The sequence below is a fragment of the Vipera ursinii genome, assembly GCF_947247035.1.
Source record: "Vipera ursinii genome assembly, chromosome: 2".
Taxonomy (NCBI): Eukaryota; Metazoa; Chordata; class Lepidosauria; order Squamata; family Viperidae; genus Vipera; species Vipera ursinii.
In genome coordinates this window covers 12,223,138-12,246,531 of record NC_139513.1, presented here as the reverse complement: position 1 = coordinate 12,246,531, position 23,394 = coordinate 12,223,138, and the positions used below count along the sequence as shown (strand labels likewise).

Below are 23,394 nucleotides of genomic sequence, written 5' to 3'. Positions count from 1 at the left end.
AAACTAATTTGATGTTGAATATGATAACAGCAGCACGGTTACTGGTGGGACAATATTGGAAGAAGGATAGTTTGCCCACTATAGAAGAATGGGTGTTTAAAGTTTCGAATCTTGCAGAAATGTCTAAGATTTCTGCTTATTTGAAAGATCATTCACAGGAAAGATATATTTCAGTTTGGAGATGGATAAATTATATTCAGAACAAATATGGGACTAAAAAGTTCCATTTAGCTTATGAGTAGATTTTAGTGAGATATTGTTATGGGTACTTTGTTTGTAGTTATGTTAAAGGGGAGTTAAAGCACATTATGAATTTGGTTAATTGTATATTATGCATAATTTTTATTTAGAATATGATTATTGTAACTATAATCTTGTATTTAGCTCTGGGAAGTGGGGGGGGGAAGTGGGCGGGTTTGGGGTGGGGGGGATTTGGGGATATATTGTAAAACTTTTTGTAAAACTCTTTAATAAAAATAAAATAAAATAAAATAAGGGGTGGTGCTTCATCTCCGTTTCAAGGCCATCGTGCCCTCCCCACAACTTGTAAGTCACCAGTACAAAATGTGTATCAGTTGGGACAAAAGTATTTATATCTCCTTACTGCAGGGGTCTTCAGACTTGGCCCTTTTAGGCCTTGTGGACTTCAACTCCCAGAATTCCTCAGCCAGGCACGCTGGCTGAGGAATTCTGAGAGTTGCAAGTCCACAAGTCCACAAGTTTGGAGAACTCTGCCTTACTGTGTAAGCAATGTCATCGGGGTATTTGGGAGAGCTCTAGAAAGGGTGAGAAAACGCCGATGTGGGATACACATTAGGTATCTGGAAGGTGATGGCACCCAGAATATTGCGGTTTCCTTCCTCTTAAGTAAAATGGGCAACGGTTGTTCTTTTCTGACTGCTTTATAGGAGATTTCTTCCGTAGCTTTGCTGTTTTCCATATTTTCTTAAACATTTTTTTCTACCTTTGAATCGGGATGTGGGAATTTGTAATGCATACACCAGGTTTCCCCCCCCACACACACACACACTGGACAGAAGGTAAGTATCTTTGCATTATCCATTAGAGTGGCAGATGGGATTTGTTACCCGTTTGCACCAGAATACTTAAGTTAAACAGTGGGAGAAGTTTAGGGATTTCTAAGCTTCTTCTATGTTTGCCGCTGATTAGTTAATTCATATGAGCAATAGCACTTAGACTTATACACCGCTTCACAGTGCTTTACAGCCCGGCTCTAAGCACTTTACAGAGTCAGCTTATTGCCCCCCCCCCCACTCCCTCCAACAATCTGGGTCCTCATTTTACCAACCTCAGAAGGATGGAAGGCTAAGTCAACCTTGACAAGCAAGGTCAGAATCGAACTGCTGGCAGTGGGCAGAGTCAGCCTGCAATCCTGCCTTCTAACCATTGCTCTTTTATTAATAACGCTCTTCAAGTCCTGACACCGCAACCGATTCTTTTTTTTTTATGGTCTAACTACTCTCTTTTTTTTAATACAAGGCATAGTTTGTTTCACATTGTATTTCTGCTTTTCTACGTTTCGCTGACCCGTTCGCCTATTATTTCAGTTTCGGGGGTGCGTGACGGATTCAATCCGCGAATTAAAACGGGTTACGCTACCAACCGTCCAGCACTGGGCCCCTACAGATGCTCACAGGAGCACCCGAAGATCAAAGGAAGGAAAAAGCTGGCTCTCATTCATTCATTCACACATTCACCGGAGCTCACGTTCACCCTGGCAGGGGGTCCTGGGGTCTGAAGCAACCCCAAGGCCTCCCCCTTGCAGGCCTGATACAGGGAGGGCACGATCTGTCTGCTGAAGGCGGTGCAGGATGGGATTTTATAGTTGGGGGCAAGCAACTTCAGGAGGTGTTGGAAACCGGTCTCTTCCACCCGGCTGAAGGGCTGGCCGTCCAGAGTCACCATCCGAGCACGGGTCACTTCCGATGGCTTTGGACCGGCTTGCTTTTTCCCGGGCGGCTTCTGCTTCGTCCAGCCCTGGGGCAGAGCAGGTCCCTTTGCCTTTCGGCTGGCCGGCGACACAGTCCGCGGCGTGGCAACGACAGCTGGAACCAAGTTGGCGTGATGCCTCTGCAGATGTTTGAGCAAACCCGAGGTGGAAAAACGTTTGGAGTTCTTGCCTCGGCTGATGCGTCTCTCGCAGTGCGCGCAGATGCCGTAGCAGGGGTCCTCCGAATCCAGCTCAAAGTGATTCCACACCACGCTGTGCTCCGGGCTGGTGCGGGGTCTCTTTAGGGAGGGCGGTTTGCTGGAGAGGGTTTTCGGCGCCCCCTGACCGCCTTCTCTAAGAAGGGAATCCGGAATGGGAGTTTTCCGGTATCTCTTCCGATGAAACTCTGCCGGCTCGTTACATTCCTTTCCTGCCCCAACTGGTGGCGTTCCTCCTCGTGGCTCAGATCTTCCGAACAGCCTCTGGCGTTTTGCAGGCACACAGCTGTAGGTGGTGCGTGGTTCCATCCTGCAAGTATCCTCGGCTTGGGTTTCTCCATCCTGAGAAATCTCAACTTTGATGTAATTTCCCACTTCATTTCCTGGGGAGACAAAAGGGGGCACTTTAATCACGCCGCCCGAGGACAAAGGAGGTGCTGAGGTTTCAACTTGCTCGCCAGTTCTTGCAAAACCATTAAAACGAAACCGTAGTGTAGGAAGGCTCCAGTTGGCACCAGGGCCAAAGTACAGGGAGTCCTCCATTTACGGACCACAACTAAGGCCAAAATTTACGCTGCTAAGTGAGAAGTTTTGTTAAGCCCCATTTTACCACTTTCCTTGCCACGTTTGTTAAGCCGGTCACTGCATTTGTTACAATTAGGAGCATGGTTGTGTGGGAGATGAAAATACAGTCCCCTCCTCCTACAACAAAGTGAGGCTGGAGCAAACCTGAGATAGGCCCCACAGTAGTGATTTAAAACAAAGCTTTAACTCGAACTCTATACTGTTTCAAAATACGGACGTATTATTTGCAATCCGCTGAGCTTTTGTGCAATGTGAAATTGCAAAGCAGATAGTTCTATGTATATTTGGAACGTGAGTATTGTGACAGTAAGAAATAGGGAGCTGAAAGTAGCTGGTGGATGCGGGTTCCAATGTACATGGGTATATGTGGAAAGTTATGTTAGTCAGCAGAAGTCAGCAAAAGTCAGCGGACCTTCCGGCTACAGCCTTAAAACAAGAAAGGGTATAAAGGGTTGGGACTGGACCTGATTGATTTGCCATTGGCCTATAGCTGTCCTTTTGGAGTCTGCTATGCCATGTGGGCAGAAAGTGAAGAAGAACTAGAGAGCCTCTTGTTGCGGGTGAAGGAGAGTGCAAAACTTGGGTTGAAACTTAACATTAAGAAAACCAAGATCATGGCATCCGGCCCTCTCAATTCCTGGCAAACAGATGGGGAAGAAATGGAGGTAGTGACAGATTTTATTTTCCTGGGCTCCAAGGTCACCGCAGATGGGGACTGTAGCCAAGAAATTAAAAGACGCTTGCTCCTTGGGAGGAAAGCCATGGCAAATGTAGACAGCACACTGAAAAGCAGAGACATCACCCTGTCAACAAAAGTGCGTATAGTCAAGGCTATGGTCTTCCCAGTTGCAATGTATGGCTGTGAAAGTTGGACCATAAAAAAGGCTGAGCGTCAAAGAATTGAGGCCTTTGAACTCTGGTGCTGGAGAAGACTCCTGCGAGTCCCTTGGACTGCAAGGCGATCAAACCGGTCAGTCCTAGAGGAGATCAACCCTGACTGCTCTTTAGAAGGCCAGATCCTGAAGCTAAAACTCAAATACTTTGGCCACCTAATGAGAAGGAAGGACTCACTGGAGAAGAGCCTCATGCTGGGAAAGATTGAGGGCAAGAGAAGAAGGGGACGACAGAGAATGAGGTGGCTGGATGGAGTCACTGAAGCACTAGGCGTGAGCTTAAATGGACTCCAGAAGATGGTAGAGGACAGGAAGGCCTGGAGGAACGTTGTCCATGGGGTCGCGATGGGTCGGACACGACTTCGCAGCTAACAACAACAATGCCATATGGTCCTCATTGCAATGGGTTATTAATGTAAGTGATGTTGTGTTATTATGCTTGCTATGTTCCAAGTCATTAGCAAAACAAACCTCTGAATCTTAAAGTAAGAATTATTGTTTTGTGTTGCCGTCTCTCGTCTTTTCCAGTGGCTTTCCCCCCCCCCCCAACGACAGTTCTTAAGTGAATCTGGCTTTAACTTTGCTTGTCAGAAATTCACCGAGAGGGATCACGTGACCCCGGGACACGGCAAGCGTCATAAATGTGAATCGGTCGTCAAGCATCCGAATGTAAATCCCATGACCCTGGGGATGCTGCAACGGTCTAAGTCCGGAAAATGGCCATAAGTCACTTTTTTCACCACCATTGGTAACTTCGAATGGTCACTAAGCAAACCGTCGTAAGTCGAGGACGGCCTGTGCTTTGGGCTAGAGAAGGGAAAAGGAGAAGGCCGAGGTGCATCACTCTCATTGGGGCACCTTTTCGAAACACAAGGAAGTCGCTTCCAACTTCTTAAGTACTCCAAACCGTAAACGATCCACCTAGGAAGAGTGGAAAAGGAAAGACGGGTGGTAGCAGCAGAGGTAGGCCTTAAGACCCACGTATCCGTGGGCCCTGCACAATACAGGTAGTCCTCAACTTACGAGCACAATAGAGCCCGTCGTTCCGGTTGTCAAGCAAGATACTTGCTCACTGAGCTGTGCTCCATTTTACGACCTTTCTTGCCACAGTTGCGGCGAGTGAATCACCGGAGCTGATCAGCGGCACAGTTGTTAAAGAGGAATCCGGCTCCCCCCCATTGGCTTTGCTTGTCAGAAGGTCACAAAACGGGACCCTGGGACGCCGCAACCATCATAAATATGAGTCTGTTGCTAGGCGTCTGAATTTTGTTCACGTAACCAGGGGGATGCTGCGACGGCCGTTGACTGTGAAAAAAGGTCGTCAGTCACTTTTTCCCAGGGCTGTTGTAACCCAGTTGTTAAGAGTGAATCACAGCAGCGGATAAGCTACCATGTTTCCCCAAAAATAATACTTTACTTTTTACTTTTTTACTTACTTTTATTAAATTTGTATACCGCCCTTCTCCCGAAGGACTCAGGGCGGTGAACAGGGCATATATAAATAGCAAGTACAAAAATTAAAAAGGAATTAAACAAGTGCCCAATTAAAAAATACAATAACAATAAAAAACCCATTAAAAAACCCTTACGTCCCCCATCAGGCCAGACCAGCTAGTTCAAACAAGTGGGTCTTCAGGCCGCGCCGGAAGGAGCGAAGGTCCGATGCCATACGGAGCTCAACCGGCAGTTGGTTCCATAGTGCCGGAGCGCCCACAGAGAAGGCCCTCCCCCTGGGGGCCACCAGTCGACATTCCCTGACCGGAGGCACCCTGAGGAGGCCCTCTCTGTGGGAACGCACAGGGCGGAGAGATGTTGACGCCGGCAGCAGGTGGTCCTCGATGTACCCCGGACCCATGCCATGTAAGGACTTGAAGATCATAACCAAAACCTTGAATCTCACCCGGAAGACAACTGGTAACCAATGTAGCTCGCGGAGCAAAGGTGTAACATGGGAGTACCGGGAAACTCCCAAGACAACTCTCGCGGCCGCATTCTGTACCAGTTGGAGCCTCCGAGTGGTCTTCAAGGGAAGCCCCATGTAAAGAGCATTGCAGTAGTCCAGGCGAGAGGTCACGAGCGCGTGAGTGACCGTACACAGGGCATCCCGGTCCAGATAGGGCCGCAACTGGCGCACCAGGCGAACCTGGGCGAAAGCCCCCCGGGTCTTATATTTATTTTTGCTCCAAAAGACCCATTAGGGCTTATTTTCGGGTGATGTTTTATTTTATTTTTTTCATGTACAGGAGGCGGCAAACGGGCTGGGGCTGACGGTGACTGGCGGCAGCTACAGCCTGCCGGCCCCCTCGGCCAGTGCACTCTGGGGCTGCAAAGCCCGCACAGCGCAAGTGAGTGGGACCGCTGTTACCGCCGGCCCGGCCCTCGCCATCCCACCGTCTGTTTTCCTGCAGCCACGATGGGACAGGCAGCTGTGCAGGGCAGTCCGGCGGGCTGGGGCTGCCGCCACAAGGTGAGGCGAGGTGGGTGGGTGGTGGGCGGGTAGAGCTGCCCCACACGCCCTGCACCCGCATACTTTGGGGCCTCACAGCCAGGCCATCCCATCCCAGCCCTGCCCCTTGCCTTGCCCCATGTTGTGATTCAGGGTCAGCCTGTGGGTTCGGCAGTCGGGTCGGATGACTCAGATGAGGGGGAGGAGGGGGGTGTTGAAGAACTTGCTGATGATGGCTTTGAGGCTCCGCAGAGCCCCCAGCCAGGCCCCTCCTACCTGGTGGAGACCCAGCTGTGTGAGCCTGACAGTGTGGATGAAGATGACCCACAGCTGGCCCTGTTCAAGGACGCCCGACGCAGGAGGCAGTCAAGTAGGAGCAAGCAGAGGAAGGCTGTGGGGCTTCTCGGAAGGAGGCAGAGAGAAGCCACGCCCTGAACTCTTTATAAAGGGAATGTTTGGGGAGGGCTGGTTTGCTGAAAGCAACCGCTCCGTTAGTGTTTCAAAGCTCCTGTATCTTGGTATGTGTTTTGTTTGTTTTTGTAATAAATTTGGCAGACGTATTCCAGCCTCTTGCCGTTTATAAAGGGGTTGCCTTTTCTGCAAGGCCGGTAGCAGGCTGGTACAGAACACCCCACCTCACAATGGCAGCAACAACCGCAGTAGCCCCATCCAGCAGGAGCCCTGCCCCCCCCCCAGCCTTCTCCCCCCAGTCTTCTCCCCTTCTTCCCCTGACCAGGAAGCTCAGCGCAAAGGAGAGCAAGCACAGCAGTAGCTCAAGAGACCCCTGGATTCCCCCCCCCAGCCCTGCCAGAGCCCCCACCCTGGGGCAACCACAATGCCTAACCCTAAACTCCCCCCACAGGGCATCCACAACAACTAACCCTCGCACACACACGCACACACACACAAACGGGCAACCGCAATGCTGATGTACAACAATCTACGTTTATTCAAATACGGTCATGTCGTCTTCCTCTGCAACGTCGTCGTAACTCTCCAAACCCCGAATTCCGGCCTGGATTTCTCGCGACTCCATTTCCTCTAGAACCATCGGCCCCAACCTCTGGTGCCCAGCCACGGAGCTCTCCTTAAAGGAGCACTTCTTGTCCACGTAGCCTGCCCGGAGCGCGCTGGCCACGCAGCTGCCAGTGATTTTATCCCACGAATTCTTCACCCACGTCACGACCTCGGGCAGGCCAGGCTTCGCAAAGTTTCCTCCTTGATTTCTCTCCCTTCTAGTTTCAAGGTAGTCGTGGATTTCCGCCTGCAAATGGTCCTTGAACGGCTTGCTTATCGCGACATCCAGAGTCTGGAGATAGGCAGCCATTCCGGCGGGAATCATTATCTGATCTATTCCTCTCTCGGCAAGGAACGTCTTCATGTCTTTTGCGCGGTGAGTGCTGGCTGAATCCCAAACTAGCAGCCCTCTTTGCCCACCTCGCAAAACAAGTGGGAGCATCAAATCGACCCATGTCCTTATCACGGCTTGCGTGCACCAGGCCTTTTCGGTTTCGAGAACATAGATGTCCGAAATACATTCAAGCTTGTCTTTCGCGCCCTTCGTCACGATCAGAGGCGGGGCTTTTGTTCCATCCAGGCGAATAGCCAAAATGCAGGTGACCCGGGCGCTTTCGTAACCGGCGGAGGGAACGTAGGTTGACGGGGCACCCCTCTGATCAACCGTCGTTTCGGATCCTTGGCCCACAAACACCGCCGTTTCATCCATGGCGATCATGTTGGAGAGCTGGTACCTGGAAAAGTCGATGCCATCGACGTAGGACTTGAACGCAAGGGCGCGTTTAATCAGTTGGGCGTCTTCCGGCTTGAACGGGGCTGTCGATCTTCTGAGGGACAGCTCGTATCGCTGAAGGAAGTCATCCAGCCAATGCTGCGATGCTTTGAATTCCGGGGATATCTCTAACTGGGACGCCATCGCGAGGGCGAAGGCTTGAATGTCGGCCCTGCGCACGACCAAAGCCTTTGCCCTCCTGTCGGCGATCCATTCGCAGACGTTGTCTTCCAGCTCGGGAAATAACGGATGCCGACCGGACCCGCACTTGCGCTTCTTGGCGTTTCCCTCGTCTACCTGCTGGCTGAGGTTCTCGTACTCTGCTCGCCATTTCCTGACCATTCGGAGCGCCAACTTCCTCTCTTTGCAGAAAGCCGTGAGATTCTTGCCCCGGGAGTCCTCCACGATGCCTTTCTTGAACTCGACGGAATAGCTCTTTCTTTTTGCACTCATCTTGTCTGGGGGTCAAAATATTATTCCCTTTAAATCTACCATTAAATCAGGGGTTTTGTTTTTTTGTGTGTGTGTGTCAAACTCGATTTAATTGAGGGTTAGGCATTGTGGTTGCCCTGGGGGGGTGGGGGGGCGGGTCTGGGGAGAGATCCAGGAGTCTCCAGTGGGGTGGGCTCCAGGACCTGATCCACCTGAGGAGCCTTGCCGATCCTCTCGGCCCAGCCCTTGAGCTCTTGTTGTTCTCCCTCTCTTTGCCTGGGCTGGGCTTCCCGGTTTGGGGTGGGTGGGGAGGGGGGCTGAGGAGTGGTAGGGCTTCTGCCGTATGAGGCTGCTGCTGACACCGCGGCAAGGCGAGGCAGGGAGGTGGGGGTGGCATGGCTGCAGAGCCCTGAGATGTGTGGGTGTGTGGGCACATGGGGCAGCTCCACCCCACACCCCATTTGCCTCATCTCGTGGTGGCAGCACCGGCCCGCCAGACGCGTCACGCAGCCGCCTGCCCCATTGCAGCCTCCGGCAAGTAGACAGTGTAATAGAGCGGGCAGGTGGCTGCGCGGCGTGTCCGGTGGGCTGGATTGCATGCCTCCCACCCACCATGCCTCTACCTGCTGCTTGGAGGGCTGGGCCGGCAATAGCAGCGTTCCCACTCACCTGCGCTACCTGGGCTTCTCAGCCCCAGAGCGTGCCGGCTAAGGGGCTGGTGGGCTGCGGTTGCTGCCGGACACCGCCGGCCCCCCGCGTGCTCGTTGCCGCGAGTTCATCGGTTTACATACGGTACCTTTGCCCCTTGTCCAAAGGGGCCCGCTTGGGGTACAGTATGTACAAATACTTAATTATAATTTACGTTATTTATTTGAAGCATACTGTAGATGTCCATAATATATATTTACAGTATTTATATTTAATTATGTATTATTTTAAAATTCAATCTGTCCCGTCATGCGTTGCGACGGACCTCTGGCTGGCAATCTTAAACGGGCTTTTATTTTGGGGGTGGGGCTTCTATGACGAGCACCCTGAAAAAAAAAGCACGTTGGGGGCTCATTTTCTGGCTGGGTCTTATTTTCGGGGAAACACGATGGCAATCTGGTTGTTAAAAGAGAATCTGTCTTCCCCCGTTGACTTTGCTTGTCAGAAGATAAGCCAAAAGGGGATTCCGTGTCCTCGGGACACAGCGACGGTCATAAATGTGAACCAGCTGCCAAGCACCTCAATTCTGATCACGTGACCGTGGGGGATGTTGCATAGATTGTAATTGTGGGAAAAGGTCATCAGCCTCCTTTTCAGAGCCGCTGTAATTGTGAATGGTCGCTAAATGAACTGTTGTAAATTGAGGACTACCTATCATCTATCTCAGGGGTCCCCAACCCCCGGTTCATGGATTGGTACTGGGCTGTGGCATGCCAGCAAACGGTCCGCACAAACAAGCACAGCCCCGACCGCGGGAGGCAGGAAGCACATGAAACCACGCCCCCTCTGGTCCGCAGGGGAAAAAAAAACCTCTCTCCGTGTAACCGGTCCCTGGTGGCCAAAGGGTTGGGGACCTCTGATCTTACTGATCTGTTCGCACAATGCAAGACTTATTGAGATTTCAATAACGAGATGGGAGAGAAATGGAATTTCTCTAATTCCTGGGATGCCAAGTGTATTAGTAAAAGTTCCCCTGCACATGCGTGCTAGTCGTTTCCGACTCTAGGGGCCGGCGCTCATCTCCGTTTCAAAGCCGAAGAGCCAGTGCTTGACCGAGGACGTCTCCGTGGTCATGTGGCCCGCATGACTAGACGCCAAAGGCGCACGGAACGCTGTTACCTTCCCACCGCAGTGGTCCCTATTTTTCTACTTGCATTTTTTTACGCGCTTTCGAACTGCTAGGTTGGCAGAAGCTGGGACGAGTCACAGGCGCTCACTCTGTTACGCGGCACTCGGGATTCGACCCGCCAAACTGCCGACCTTCTGATCGACAAGCTCAGCGTCCTAACCCACTGAGCCACCGCGTCCCTTTTGCCAAGTCTATTACTGTTAGTCTATTATTCTTTGAAGGTCTAAGCGGCCCAAAGTGGATTTCCTAAATTCTCTCGTCTTCTGACACTGTCCCAGTTGATGACCACTAAAGTGGAGTATCCCAAACACGCGGGTGACCTTCCACCATCTCTCATCAGCAATTTCCCGGTCCTTCTTAGCCTCGCATAGACACGCTCAGATGAGGGTCCCTGAACCATTCAGGATGGCTGAACATACGGGTGGTCCTCAACTTAAACGACCCGCCACTGAGCCCAGAATGTCTGCTGCTAAACGAGTCGGAGGCTAAGTTAGTTTGGCCCTGCTTTATGTCCCCACTTCCTTGCCACACTCCTTAAGTCAAATCACCGCGACTGATACGTTAGGAGCAAGGCTGTTCAAGCGGATCTGGCGTTAACTCCACTGACTTGGCTCATCAGAAAGGTGGCAAAAAAGTTGATCGCGTGACCCCGGGGACACTGCAACCGTCATAAATGGGAGTCAGTTGACAAGCGTCCGAATTTTGTACCCTGGGGATGCTGCGGTGGTCTTTTGAGTGAGAAAAATGGCCTTCGGTCACAAATGGCCATCTGTAACTTCGAACGGTCTCTAAACGAATGGTTTGAAGGTGAGGGCCACCCGTATCGTATCCTCCCAGATTAACCAGACCAGGGGTCTTCAAACCTGGCCCTTTTAGGACTCGTGGACTTCAACTCCCAGAATTCTAGGAGCTGGAGTCCACGAGTCCTAAAAGGGCCAGGTTTGAAGACCCCTGAACTAGACCTAAGTGGGAAGAAGTTAACATCCCTTTATGTCGGAGGATTTTATGAATTCCCTTCCCTTCTAAAAATGAGAAACGAAATCTAATCAAGTTAGATCTGCGGGCTGTTGGGGGGAGGCTCTGCATCCAAGGAGAAGACTGCCTTACCCGAAGCGTCTCTGTCCGTGGGGTTGCCGGCCTCCTGCAGGACTTGCCAGAGCATAGTCTGTTGGCCGGGTTGGGTGGCAACGTGCTGGACGATTTGCAAAAGTCGTCCAGTTTCCTTCGGTTCCCTGGATCCCTGCAAAACACCGAGAGACACCAAACTTTTCAATATTTGGCCGTTCGACTACCCTGTTTCCCCCCCGAAAGTAAGCCCTACTCCGAAAATAAGCCCTAGTTTGGGAGGGCGGGTGAGGCACACCCCTAAAAATCAAGCTAGGGCGGGGGTGGGTGGGGTAGGAGGAGCTGCCCCACATGCCCCGCCCCCACTCCCCTTGCAACCAGGCCTCTCCTCGCTAGCCCACGTCTTCTGGGTCCCTCTTCTGCAGCCAGGCCTGCATTTCTCAAGTCACTAGGCCTTTCAGGAAGGCCACCGCAGCCGAGAACCGAGCGCATGGATTGAATCCATCGCTCGGTACTCAGCTGCAGAGGGCATCCGGAAAGGCCCGACTGCCAAATGCAGCTGCAAGAATGAAGCTGTTCCTTCGGTCGGAAGGACGGGGGCCAAATGGGCAGGGCTGTCGGTGCCAGAGTTGAGGATAAAAGACACCCCCTGAAAATAGGGCCTGGAGCCTCTTTTGGAGGCAAATAATAAAATAAAATAAATAAAATAAAATAAAATAATAAAATAAAATAATAAAATAAAATAATAAAATAAAATAAAATAATAAAATAAAATAACAAAATAAAATAAAATAATATAACAAAATAATAAAATAAAATAATAATAAAATAAAATAATAAAATAAAAAATAAAATAAAATAAAATAATATAAAATAAAATAAAATATAAAAAAATAAAATAATAATAAAATAAAATAAAATAAAATAATAAAATAAAATAATAAAATAAAATAAAATAAATAAAATAAATAAAATAAAATAAATAATAAAATAAAATAAAATAAAATAAAATACATACCCGGTCTTATTTCCGGGGAAACACGGGTATCAGCAAAGATAAACCCACTTGTCTATGGAGATTCTCAGTCATCCAGGTCATGGTTTGTCCCGGATCAGGAGGATCTTCAGCCAAAACCCACACATGTGCGCACCCAAGAATACAACACTAAGTCGGAAGCTTGTCCATCCCGAGGAAATAATTTTATAAACTTTACGCATGCTTGACTTGCGAGGCTGGTGTGTTGTGTAATTAACTCACATGGTGTAACAAGATGGTGGGTTTGTTGTCACTGTAAGTTGGGGGGTGGGGGCACGAAGGGAGGCTCAGCCAATCTCAATGTATACATGGTTGTACTTTGACAATAAAGGTTCATTCATTCATTCATTCATTCATACATACATACATAAAGCACCCAGACACAAACAGAGCAATGTGGCATTTGCAGTACAAAGCAGTGAGCCATGTGCAGATCTGTACATCGGGGAAACAAACAAACAAACAAAAAAAAACGCCGCTTCATGAACGCGTGGCACGACACGAGGAGAACAAACCCATCAGGTTAAGATTCAGCATTCCCATCTGCATTTAAAAGACAAAGTCCATTCTTTCGAAGACAGCAAAGTCTCCACATTTTGGACAGAGGACCACTGGCTTGAAAGAGGGGTCAAAGAGGCCATCTGTGTCAAAACTGAACACCCTCCTCTCAACAGAGGGGGAAGGATACGACCTCAACTATCTCCAGTTTACAACTAACAGTTCCAAGAAGGCTCCACACCCATTTGCATTGCTCAGGTGACCCGGAGGACACAGATACACCTGCAGGTGGCCTCAACTTGACTCTCTAAAGCAGACATGTCAAACACAAGGCCCGGGGGCCAGATCCGGCCCACAAAGTGGTTTCATGCGGCCCCTGAAGCCATCCTGGAAACAGTGAGGGAACGGCCCCCACTGCCTTGGCCCTGGCCCAGAGACCCTCCTTCTGCCAGAGACCCCCAGATCTGTCTCCACTCCTGCCCAGGCCCCCATAGGCACCCTTGATGCGAACAATGTAGAGCTGGCCACGCCCACCCAGTAGGCCATGCGCACTCTGGCCACGCCCACCCAGTAGGCCACGCCCACCCTGGCCATACCCACCCGGCCCCCTGAGGGCAACTGCAATGCTGATGCGGCCCTCAATGAAATTGAGTTTGACAACCCTGCTCTAAAAGAATGCAAATGGCCAGCTCTCTGCAAGGAGTATAAATCCTTCCACTCCCCACCATTCAGTCAGAGGTGAAGAAGCTTCTCGGATGAGAAGCGAAACCTCTTCAAAGAAAAATAAGAAAGTCCACTTGCCTCCTGAAAAAGCACTTTTGGGATACACACACATCCCTGAGGCCAAGGGCAGATCTAACCAACTGACCATCCTATCAAACACACACACACACACACACACACACACACACACAAACCAAAAAAACCCACCTCAGTCTGAAAGCAAAACTTCAGACTTCCTCAGAACATGTTGTTTTCTTATAAACAATTGCCGGGATGTCTACAAACGACTGTTTACGTATAGGTAGTCCTTGACTTACAACATGTTGGAAGTGACGGTTAGACATTAGTGACTGTGGGTAGTTACAGTGGCGTGGGGAAAAAAAAAAGACGACCGATAGACGTTTTTCACGCTCATGAACCGTTGCGGCATCTCCATGGTTCACGCGATCAAAATTCAGCCGCTTGGCAGCTGACTCGTATTTAGGACGGGCGCCGTGTCCCTGGGTCAGGTGATCCCTTTTTGGCGACTCTCCGACCAGCAAAGTCTGTGGGGAAGCCAGATTCACTTAACAATCGTGTGACGGACTTAACCGCCGCCGTGATTCATTTAATTATAGAAAGGTCATACAATGGGGGCAAAATTGACTCTGCTGTCTCACTTAGCAACATAAAACTTTGGGCTCCATTGTGTTCGTAAGTCGAGGACTACCTGTACACGGTCAACGCGACCCATACCTCTTTCCCGTCAGTCTGGCCCACTTCTTCAGGAGGAGATGGCGAAGGACAGAGGCCTGGAGTTTGGAATCCATTGGCTAGGCAGAACAAAAAAAAAAAAGAGAGGTAGAGATAGAGATTTTAATAGGGGATTTCAAAATGGACAGCCTTTTACTTGTTTGTTCCTCAAAAGTACATACATCAAGAAACTGGAGCATCCAGCAGTAACTCCAACAATGCTACAAAAAACTGCGCTACTTGGAACATCTTACATCCCAAATATTCTATTCTATTCTATTCTATTCTATTCTATTCTATTCTATTCTATTCTATTCTTTAGTATTTGTATTTCTATTCTATTCGCTATCCTTCTCTATTTTATCCTTTCCTATCCCAAATATTCTGTTCTGTTCTATTCTACCCTACCCTATCCTTCTGTTCTGTTCTGTTCTTCTATTCTATAATAATAATAATAATAATAATTAATAATAATAATAATAATAATAATAATAATAATAATAATAATAATAATAATAATAATAAGAAGAAGAAGAAGAAGAAGAAGAAGAAGAAGAAGAAGAAGAAGAAGAAGAAGTTGGAAGGGACCTTGGAGGTCATCTAGTCCAACCCCCTACTCAGGCAGGAAACCCTATATCGTTTCAGGCAAATGGCTGTCCAGTCTCTTCTTAAAAACCTCCAGTGTTGGAGCATTCACCACTTCTGGAGGCAGGTTGTTCCACTGGTTAGTTGTTCTAACTGTCAGGAAGTTTCTCCTTAGTTCTAGGTTGCTTCTCTCCTTGACTAGTTTCCATCCGTTGCTTCTTGTCCTGCCTTCAGGTGCTTTGCAGAATAGCTTGACTCCCTCTTCTTTGGGGCAGCCCCTGAGATACTGGAACACTGCTATCATGTCACCCCTCACCCTTCTCTTCGTTAAACTAGACATACCCAATTCCAACAACCGTTCCCTATATTTTTTAGCCTCCAGCCCCCTAATCATCTTGGTTGCTCTTCTCTGTACCCTTTCTAGAGTCTCGACATCTTTTTTACATCGTGGTGACCAAAACTGGATGCAGTATTCCAGGTGTGGCCTTACCAAAGCATTGTAAAGTGGTATTAGTACTTCACTTGATCTTGATTCTATCCCTCTGTTAATGCAGCCTAGCACTGTGTTGGCTTTTTGGCAGCTGCAGCACACTGCTGGCTCATATTGAAGTGATTGTCTACTAAGACTCCAAGATCCCTCTCACAGTTACTACTATTGAGCAAGGTACCACCTATACTATACCTATGCATTTGATTTTTCCTGTCTAAATGTAGAACCTTACTTTTTTCACCATTGAATTTCATTTTGTTAGATAGTGCCCAGTGTTCGAGTCTGTCCAGATCCTTCTGTATCTTAAGCCTATCTCATTTGCCTAATAATTCTGCACTCCCTGTAGGTAAAGGTAAAGGTTCCCCCGCACATGCGTGCTAGTCGTTTCCAACTCTAAGGGCCGGTGCTCATCTCCGTTTCAAAGCCGAAGAGCCAGCGCTTGTCCGAGGACGACTCCGTGGTCACGTGGCCGGCATGACTAGACGCCAAAGGCGCACGGAACGCTGTTACCTTCCCACCGTAGCGGTCCCTATTTTTCTACTTGCATTTTTTTACGTGCTTTCGAACTGCTAGGTTGGCAGAAGCTGGGACCAGTAACAGGTGCTCACTCTGCTACGCGGCACTCGGGATTCAACCCGCCAAACTGCCGACCTTCTGATCGACAAGCTCAGCGTCCTAACCCACTGAGCCACCCGCGTCCCTTATTTGGGGAATAGGAGGGCCTTAATCTGGGTCTCATCTGTCAGTGGGACCCAGGAATAGTTGGGCTGCCTTCTGGAACGCCTTGCCAACCATGGTTAGGTTACTCCTAATTCTGTTCACCTTTTGAAGACCTGGCTGTTCTCTCAGACATTGGGGTTGGGAGACTAACTGAGTCCCCACTGTTGGTCCATAGTATCTTCAGCAGCCACGGATGGATTAACTGATTGATTTAATTCAGGGGTCTTCAAACCTGGCCCTTTTATGACTTGTGGACTTCAACTCCCAGAATTCCTCAGCCAGGCTGAGGAATTCTGGGAGTTGAAGTCCACAAGTCATAAAAGGGCCAAGTTTGAAGACTTCTAAATTTAATTTCTCGTTTCAACCAAATGACCATGGGCCGTTTACAGCTGTAAAACTACCGGTAGCTTCAGCTGGTTGGAAAGTCCTTGTTTTACGGAGCCACCGCGTCCGTAAAAACTCAGGAAAGGAAAAGGAGAGGAAAAAAATAGAAGAGCTTCGGATTTCTGACCCAGCAATTTGGCATCCACATCTGGGTCAGCTTCCCCAGCGACCGGTCCCTTTGAGGCGTTCCGCGGCTCGTTCTCTGCTACTGGGAAATCCATGGGCTCTTCTTTTAAGGGACCCTGAAAGAAGAAAACAGAATGGCATGATGGAGGAAAGAAGCTCAGAAGCTTAATGTGGTTTCTGATTTATTTATTTTTTAGCGGAACAGGAGATCCGAGCAGCTTTTTTTTTTTTAAAAAAAGTGGCTCTTTGAAAATCAATTAGCTATCTAATCCAGGGCTCCCCAAGCTTGGCAACTTTTTAAGACCTGTGGACGTCAACTCCTGGCTGGGGAATGGCTGGGAGTTGACATCCACAGGTCTTAAAAGTTGCCAAGCTTGGGGTAAGGTAAAGTTCAAGGTTCCCCTGCACATGCGTGCTAGTCGTTTCCGACTCTAGGGGCTGGTGCTCATCTCCGTTTCAAAGCCGAAGAGCCAGCGGTTGTCCGAGGACGTCTCCGTGGTCATGTGGCCGGCATGAGTAGACGCCAAAGGCGCACGGAACGCTGTTACCTTCCCACCGTAGTGGTCCCTATTTTTCTACTTGCATTTTTACGCGCTTTCAAACTGCTAGGTTGGTAGGAGCTGGGACGAGTAACAGGCGCTCACTCTGCTATGTGGCACTCGGGATTTGACCCGCCAAACTGCCGACCTTCTGATCGACAAGCTCAGCGTCCTAACCCACTGAGCCACCGCGTGCCTTGGGGACCCCGGGTCTAATCATTAGAGTAGGATTGCCAAGTTCCCTGCATCAGTGCCAGGATATATTTGGGGTGAACGCAGCTCTCCAACTATAATTGCATGAACACCCCTTCTTTGTTTATCTTAAAGGCCTCCATGACAGCCCACGTTAGGCACCATAATTCTGGGTGGCTCAGAACTGCAACGGTGTTAGAAAGAGAGACGTCCGTTTGGTCCTTACGCTTACAAGGGGTTGCAATGTGTTCCTTAGATCAGGTAATCAAAATCTGGGCACTTGGCAACCTGGAATTAGAGAGAAACTTCCTGACAGTGAGGACAATTAAGCAGTGGAACAGCTTTGCCTCCAGAAATCGTGGGTGCTCCATCACTGGAGATTTTTAAGAGGCTAGACCAAGGGTAGGCAACCTCAGCGCTTTTATGACTCATGGACTTCCAGAATTCCTGAGCCAACATGGCTCAGCTTGGAAACCTCTCCCTTTCCCCTCAGCATGGCTGGCTCGGGAATTCTGGGAGTTGAAGTCCACGAGTCATAAAAGAGCCATTGTTGCCTACTTCTGGGCTAGACAGTCACTTGTCTGAGGTGGTACTATAGGTTCTCCTGCTTGAGCAGGAGGCTGGACTAGAAGACCTCCAAGGTCCCTTCCAGATTCTATTCTATTCTCTACCACGTATTTCAGACTGTCCCAGGGTCATGTGATCACCATTTGAAACTTTCCCAGGGGGTTTAGAGCAAGGAAAATCAATCAGGGGAAGCCAGACTGGCTTATCCACCCCAAGTCACTTGATGGCCATAGCAACGATAGTCATGAAATTGTGTGTAAGTCACAAAACGACTGCACTGCTTAGCAACAGATGTTCTGGTCCCAATTGTGGCTGTAAATCGAGAATGACCTGTGCTGTAAGAATTCAGCCTCCGTAGTTCAAAAAAGTCAAGGCCAGGGGTCTTCAAACTTGGGCCTTTTATGACTTGTGGACTTCAACTCCCAGAATTCCTCAGCCAAGTGTGCCTGGCTGAGGAATTCTGGGAGTTGAAGTCCACAAGTCACAAAAGGGCCAAGTTTGAAGACTGGCTGAGCAATTCTGGGAGTTGCAGTCCACAAGTCAACAAAAGGGCCAAGTTTGAAGACCCCTGGTCAAGGCCTTAGGATGGCACATAATTAATGTGGGCTTGTTCACAAACTGTGGTTATATAAAGGAGGAAAGCTACCCCTAACCGTTTGTCCCCACAATCTCTGTTCAATATTCAAAAACGCAACCTTGAACTGTGTTGCAAAACTCTAGGAACATTTAAGCTTCAACGCTTTCGACACACACAAAAAGCTGCCAAAGGAAGTATATTAAAATTTATATTTGCTGCATGATTGTAGCAACTATGATACACGCGGTCAACGTCATTGCAGGTTGCTCGGGGTGAAATCGTCATACTTTTTCTCCTCACAAACTAGTGAAATCGAAGAAGTGATAAATAACATTGAAATGAATTGTTTACATATGACCTTATTCAAAATATTAAGGAACTGAGCAAGCTAGAGCTAATTATCGACAAACTGATGAGAATACAAAGACAGACATTGCAGATGTGTTCTTATTTAGGTAAAGGTTCCCCCGCACATGCGTCCTAGTCGTTTCTGACTCTAGGGGCTGGTGCTCATCTCCGTTTCAAAGCCAAACAGCCAGCGCTTGTCCGAGGACGTCTCCGTGGTCATGTGGCCGGCATGACTAGACGCCAAAGGCGCACGGAACGCTGTTACCTTCCCACCGTAGTGGTCCCTATTTTTCTACTTGCATTTTTACGTGCTTTCGAACTGCTAGGTTGGCAGAAGCTGGGACGAGTAACAGGCGCTCACTCTGTTACGCGGCACTCGGGATTCGACCCGCCAAACTGCCGACCTTCCGATCGACAAGCTCATCGTCCTAACCCACTGAGCCACCGCGTCCCATTTGTGTTCTTATTTACAACGATCTTAAAAATAACCTCTTAAATTATTCAGTGCTCTCGAGTGTCAGTTAAAGCCTGAAGGTGATTCAACACCAGCTCTGTGCAACTTTTTTCAAAAGGTGAGGATCTGGATAGGAAAACCCACCTGTGGTGTCCTGCTCTTGGCCTCCTGTTGGCTCATCAGGAAGTCCTCCACCAGGGCCACCGCCTGGGGACACGATTCCGGCCTCCTGGCTTGGATCCAACTCCGCAGCTCCGGCGGGAGGCTGGCCAGGAACTGCTCCAGGATCAGCAGCTCCAGGATCTGCTCCTTGCTGCGTCTCTCCGGCCTCAACCACTGCCGGCAAAGCTCCTGGAGTTGGCTGTGGATCCTCCGGGGATCCTCTACCTCCTGGCAGCAGAACTGCCGAAAATGCTGCCGCTGCCTCTCCGTTCTCAGGGCTTCCCCCCGCAAGATGGCGGCCTTCACTTTCTCATAGTTTTCTTGGTCTCTGGCTTCCAGGCCTCGGAAGGCCTCTTCCGCTTCTCCGCTCAGGGCCGGCAGGAGGTGGGCCGCCCACTGGTCCCGAGGCCATCGGCAAGCTTTGGCCACTTGCTCAAAGGAGGCCAGGAACTCCTTGGTGTCCTCCTCCCAGGGAGAAGCCTCGGACATCCCAGGGCTTCCCCGTCCTGTTAAAATGGGCTGCAGAGATTTCAGGAACTGCTGGAGCTGGCCTTCCCAGCGCTCGTGTATCCCGTGGCAAGTCTCCCTTCGGCTCTCTTGGGACGCTGCCCATGCCAGGCACTCCTTCTTCTTATGCTGGCGATGAACCGCCCTGGAGGTTTTTCCAGTTCCTTCTGGCTCCCGATCTGCCACAGCAGGCCTTGGCTCACTCATTGCTTTCTCATCCTTTTGTCTTTCAATATATCATCTTGCAGTTAAGATATCTAAGGGAATTTATAAGTACAGTTACGTTTACAATTATGGAACGAAGCTGGTATTTTTTATCTGAATGCTTAGCTGTTACGTTGATGAACGTTTTAAATAGTTAACTTTAAAAAAAACATTTTTTTTGCTTTTATTCCGTTTATCCAATAGGTGGTACCTTGCTCAATAGTAGTAACTGTGAGAGGGATCTCGGAGTCTTAGTAGACAATCACTTCAATATGAGCCAGCAGTGTGCTGCAGCTGCCAAAAAAGCCAACACAGTGCTAGGCTGCATTAACAGAGGGATAGAATCAAGATCAAGTGAAGTACTAATACCACTTTACAATGCTTTGGTAAGGCCACACCTGGAATACTGCATCCAGTTTTGGTCACCACGATGTAAAAAAGATGTCGAGACTCTAGAAAGGGTACAGAGAAGAGCAACAAAGATGATTAGGGGGCTGGAGGCTAAAACATACAGGGAACGGTTGCTGGAATTGGGTATGTCTGGTTTAATGAAGAGAAGGGTGAGGGATGACATGATAGCAGTGTTCCAATATCTCAGGGGCTACCCCAAAGAAGAGGGAGTCAAGCTATTCTCCAAAGCACCTGAAAGCAGGACAAGAAGCAACGGATGGAAACTAGTCAAGGAGAGAAGCAACCTAGAACTAAGGAGAAACTTCCTGACAGTTAGAACAATTAACCAGTGGGACAATCTGCCTCCAGAGGTGGTGAATGCTCCAACAATGGAGGTTTTTAAGAAGAGACTGGACAGCCATTTGCCTGAAATGGTATAGGGTTTCCTGCCTGAGCAGGGGGTTGGACTAGATGACCTCCAAGGTCCCTTCCAACTTTATATTATTATTATTATTATTATTAATTATAGGAAGTAATTATATTTTACCCTCCTCTCGCAAGTCCGAAGAAAGAAAAGGTTAAAATATTCTCATAAATAAAAAAGGAAGCTTAAAGGAAAGCTACTTTTCTTTCCCAAAACGTCAAAAGAAAAAGATACGATACAATTTAACCCAGAGCAATTAAGACAGGGGTCTTCCAAGTTGGCCCCTTTTATGACTTGTGGACTTCAACTCCCAGAATTCCTTAGCCGGCGTGCCTGGCTGAGGAATTCTGGGAGTTGAAGTCCACAAGTCATACAGGGGGCCAAGCTTGGGGGACCCCTGCCCTATATCACCCAGCGCAGCCCTCAAGCCTGTCAAAAGGCCCCTTTAAGGCTGCAAGGAAAAGCACCCCGCCTGAGTTGTTCCATCCAGGGACCCAGGACGTCAGAAGAGTCCCCCGCCCCACACACACACACGAAACAACCGTACCGGAAGCCACCACAGGGCCAGCGGAAGTCCAGGCCGCTGCCTTTCTCTCCGTCGGCTGCTCAGCAACGCCCGCAGGAGACGGCGAGGATGAGCCGGGGAACCCCGTAGCAGCCTAGCAAAACTCCCTTCCGGCTTGCAAAGTAGCCGCTCTCGGGAAACAACAGGAAGTGGGATGCACTTCCGGAAGGTCCACTCTGGCTTTGGTCCGGCCCTTTCCCTTTCCGCTTCCTGCCTTGGTGGTGGTGGTGGGGGCAAGCTGCGCGCTACCGCCCCTAGCGGTTCTCTCCTGTTTGACCGCTCTTTTCTCCTTATTAAATCTGTAGGGAAGCTGATGCTGGAAGTTTAGGGAGGATAGAAAACTTGGCTTCGGGCTTCTTGGCTTGGGTTCAGGCCGTGATAATAAGAGCAGCCCTTTCCGAAACTTGGCAATTTTAAATTCAGCTCCCAGAATTTCCCCCGTCGGCATTACAAGTGCCCAAAGTGTTATTGTGTGTATGTGTGTGTGCCGCTGTCAGGACCCACCCCAAACCACGTCTTAGGAAGACAAAACTCTTGGAGCCAAATCTTAGTCCAAAATAAACCTTTACTATGACATGCTTAGTTGTAGGAATACAAGACAGGACTTAATATTGTCCTAGTATAGGTGGTACCTTGCTCGATAGTAGTAACTGTGAGAGGGATCTCGGAGTCCTAGTGGACAATCGCCTAAATATGAGCCAGCCGTGTGCTGCAGCTGCCAAAAAAGCCAACACAGTGCTAGGCTGCATTAACAGAGGGATAGAATCAAGATCACGTGAAGTACTAATACCACTTTACAATGCCTTGGTAAGGCCACACCTGGAATACTGCATCCAGTTTTGGTCACCATGATGTAAAAAAGATGTCGAGACTCTAGAAAGAGTACAGAGAAGAGCAACAAAGATGATTGGGGGACTGGAGGTTAAAACATATAAGGAACGGTTACTGAAATTGGGTATGTCTAGTTTATTGAAAAGAAGGACTAGGGAAGACATGATAGCAATGTTCCAGTATCTCAATATCTTGCCACAAAGAAGAGGGAGTCAAGCTATTCTCCAAAGCACCTGAAAGCAGGACAAGAAGCAACAGATGGAAACTAATCAAGGAGAGAAGCAACCTAGAACTAAGGAGAAACTTCCTGACAGTTGGAACAATTAACCAGTGGAACAACCTGCCTCCAGAAGCTGTGAATGCTCCAACAGTGGAGGTTTTTAAGAAGAGACTGGACAGCCATTTGTCTGAAATGGTATAGGGTTTCCTGCCTTAGCAGGGGGTTGGACTAGATGACCTCCAAGGTCCCTTCCAACTTATTATTGTTATTGTTATTGTTATGACCTGGATGACTGAGAATTTCCATAGACATTTTTTAAAAAAATGTTTCGCTTCTCATTCAAGAAGCTTCTTCAATTGGATGAGAAGCAAAACGTTTTCAAAGAAAACACCGAGAAAGTCCAGTTGTCTTTTGGGAAAAGCACCTTTGGGACAACCAGGACCTGGATGATTTCAGAGTGATGCAGTGGTGAAGGAAAAGGATTAGGCCTAGCGTCATGCCTCCCCTCACCCTTGGGAGCTCCCCAAGTAATTGTGAGTCAGCTCCTTTCTCTCAACCAAACTCAAATAGAGTTGTTATGGTGGGATTGGAGAAGGGGATGCTATAGGCTGGCACACCAATTTTAATAAATATCTACAACGCCTCGAATTCCTGAAAGAAAGAAAAATAGACAATGTTTATTCAAATAACAAATAGAATTTATTGTGAGCTACCCGGTTCCTTAAGATGGGTGGTCAGATGTGTCTTTTTTAATTGAAAAGTTTTACAATAGATTTTTGAATACAAAACCCCCCCTCCTCCCCCTCCCCTCTCCCCAAACCCTCCCTACCCTACCCTACCCTCCCCCCTCCCCGACTTCCCAGAGCTGAATACAGGGTATAAAAATACAAACAAGCATAATCTA

At 48.8% G+C, this 23,394-nt stretch overlaps 2 protein-coding genes across 6 annotated transcripts in view; one reads left to right on the top strand and one right to left on the bottom strand.

The window, feature by feature from the left end:
- Positions 1–23,394, top strand: part of LOC310636470 (uncharacterized protein) — a 356,270-nt gene that overhangs the window by 196,694 nt on the left and 136,182 nt on the right. The window lies entirely within an intron of this gene.
- On the bottom strand, positions 486–22,086 carry LOC310636480 (uncharacterized protein). Of its 5 annotated transcripts, none has more exons than XM_083356369.1 (6): positions 21,422–21,611; positions 19,332–20,113; positions 16,512–16,626; positions 14,209–14,285; positions 11,259–11,391; positions 486–2,552 (listed from the first exon to the last, which is right to left on the bottom strand). In XM_083356369.1, exons 2-6 carry the CDS (start codon positions 20,061–20,063, stop codon positions 1,699–1,701), a joined length of 1,911 nt encoding a protein of 636 aa, XP_083212495.1. In that variant the 5' UTR covers positions 20,064–20,113; positions 21,422–21,611; the 3' UTR covers positions 486–1,698. The 5 variants fall into 5 exon arrangements, with proteins under 5 accessions (XP_083212495.1, XP_083212494.1, XP_083212493.1 ...); XM_083356368.1 differs by lacking the exons at positions 486–2,552; positions 21,422–21,611 and adding exons at positions 7,020–8,340; positions 22,072–22,086; XM_083356367.1 differs by lacking the exon at positions 486–2,552 and adding an exon at positions 7,020–8,340 and having other exon boundaries at positions 21,407–21,605.

What these genes read in the sequence shown, in the direction of transcription:
- LOC310636480 (XM_083356368.1), bottom strand. Translation starts at nt 20,063, where the DNA reads ATGAGTGAGCCAAGGCCTGCTGTGGCAGATCGGGAGCCAGAAGGAACT. An exon ending in CCAAGAGCAGGACACCACAG is followed by an intron (nt 16,627 to 19,331) that starts GTGGGTTTTCCT and finishes TTCTTCTTTCAG; the next exon opens with GGTCCCTTAAAAGAAGAGCC. An exon ending in CACGGACAGAGACGCTTCGG is followed by an intron (nt 8,341 to 11,258) that starts GTAAGGCAGTCT and finishes TTTGACCCCCAG; the next exon opens with ACAAGATGAGTGCAAAAAGA.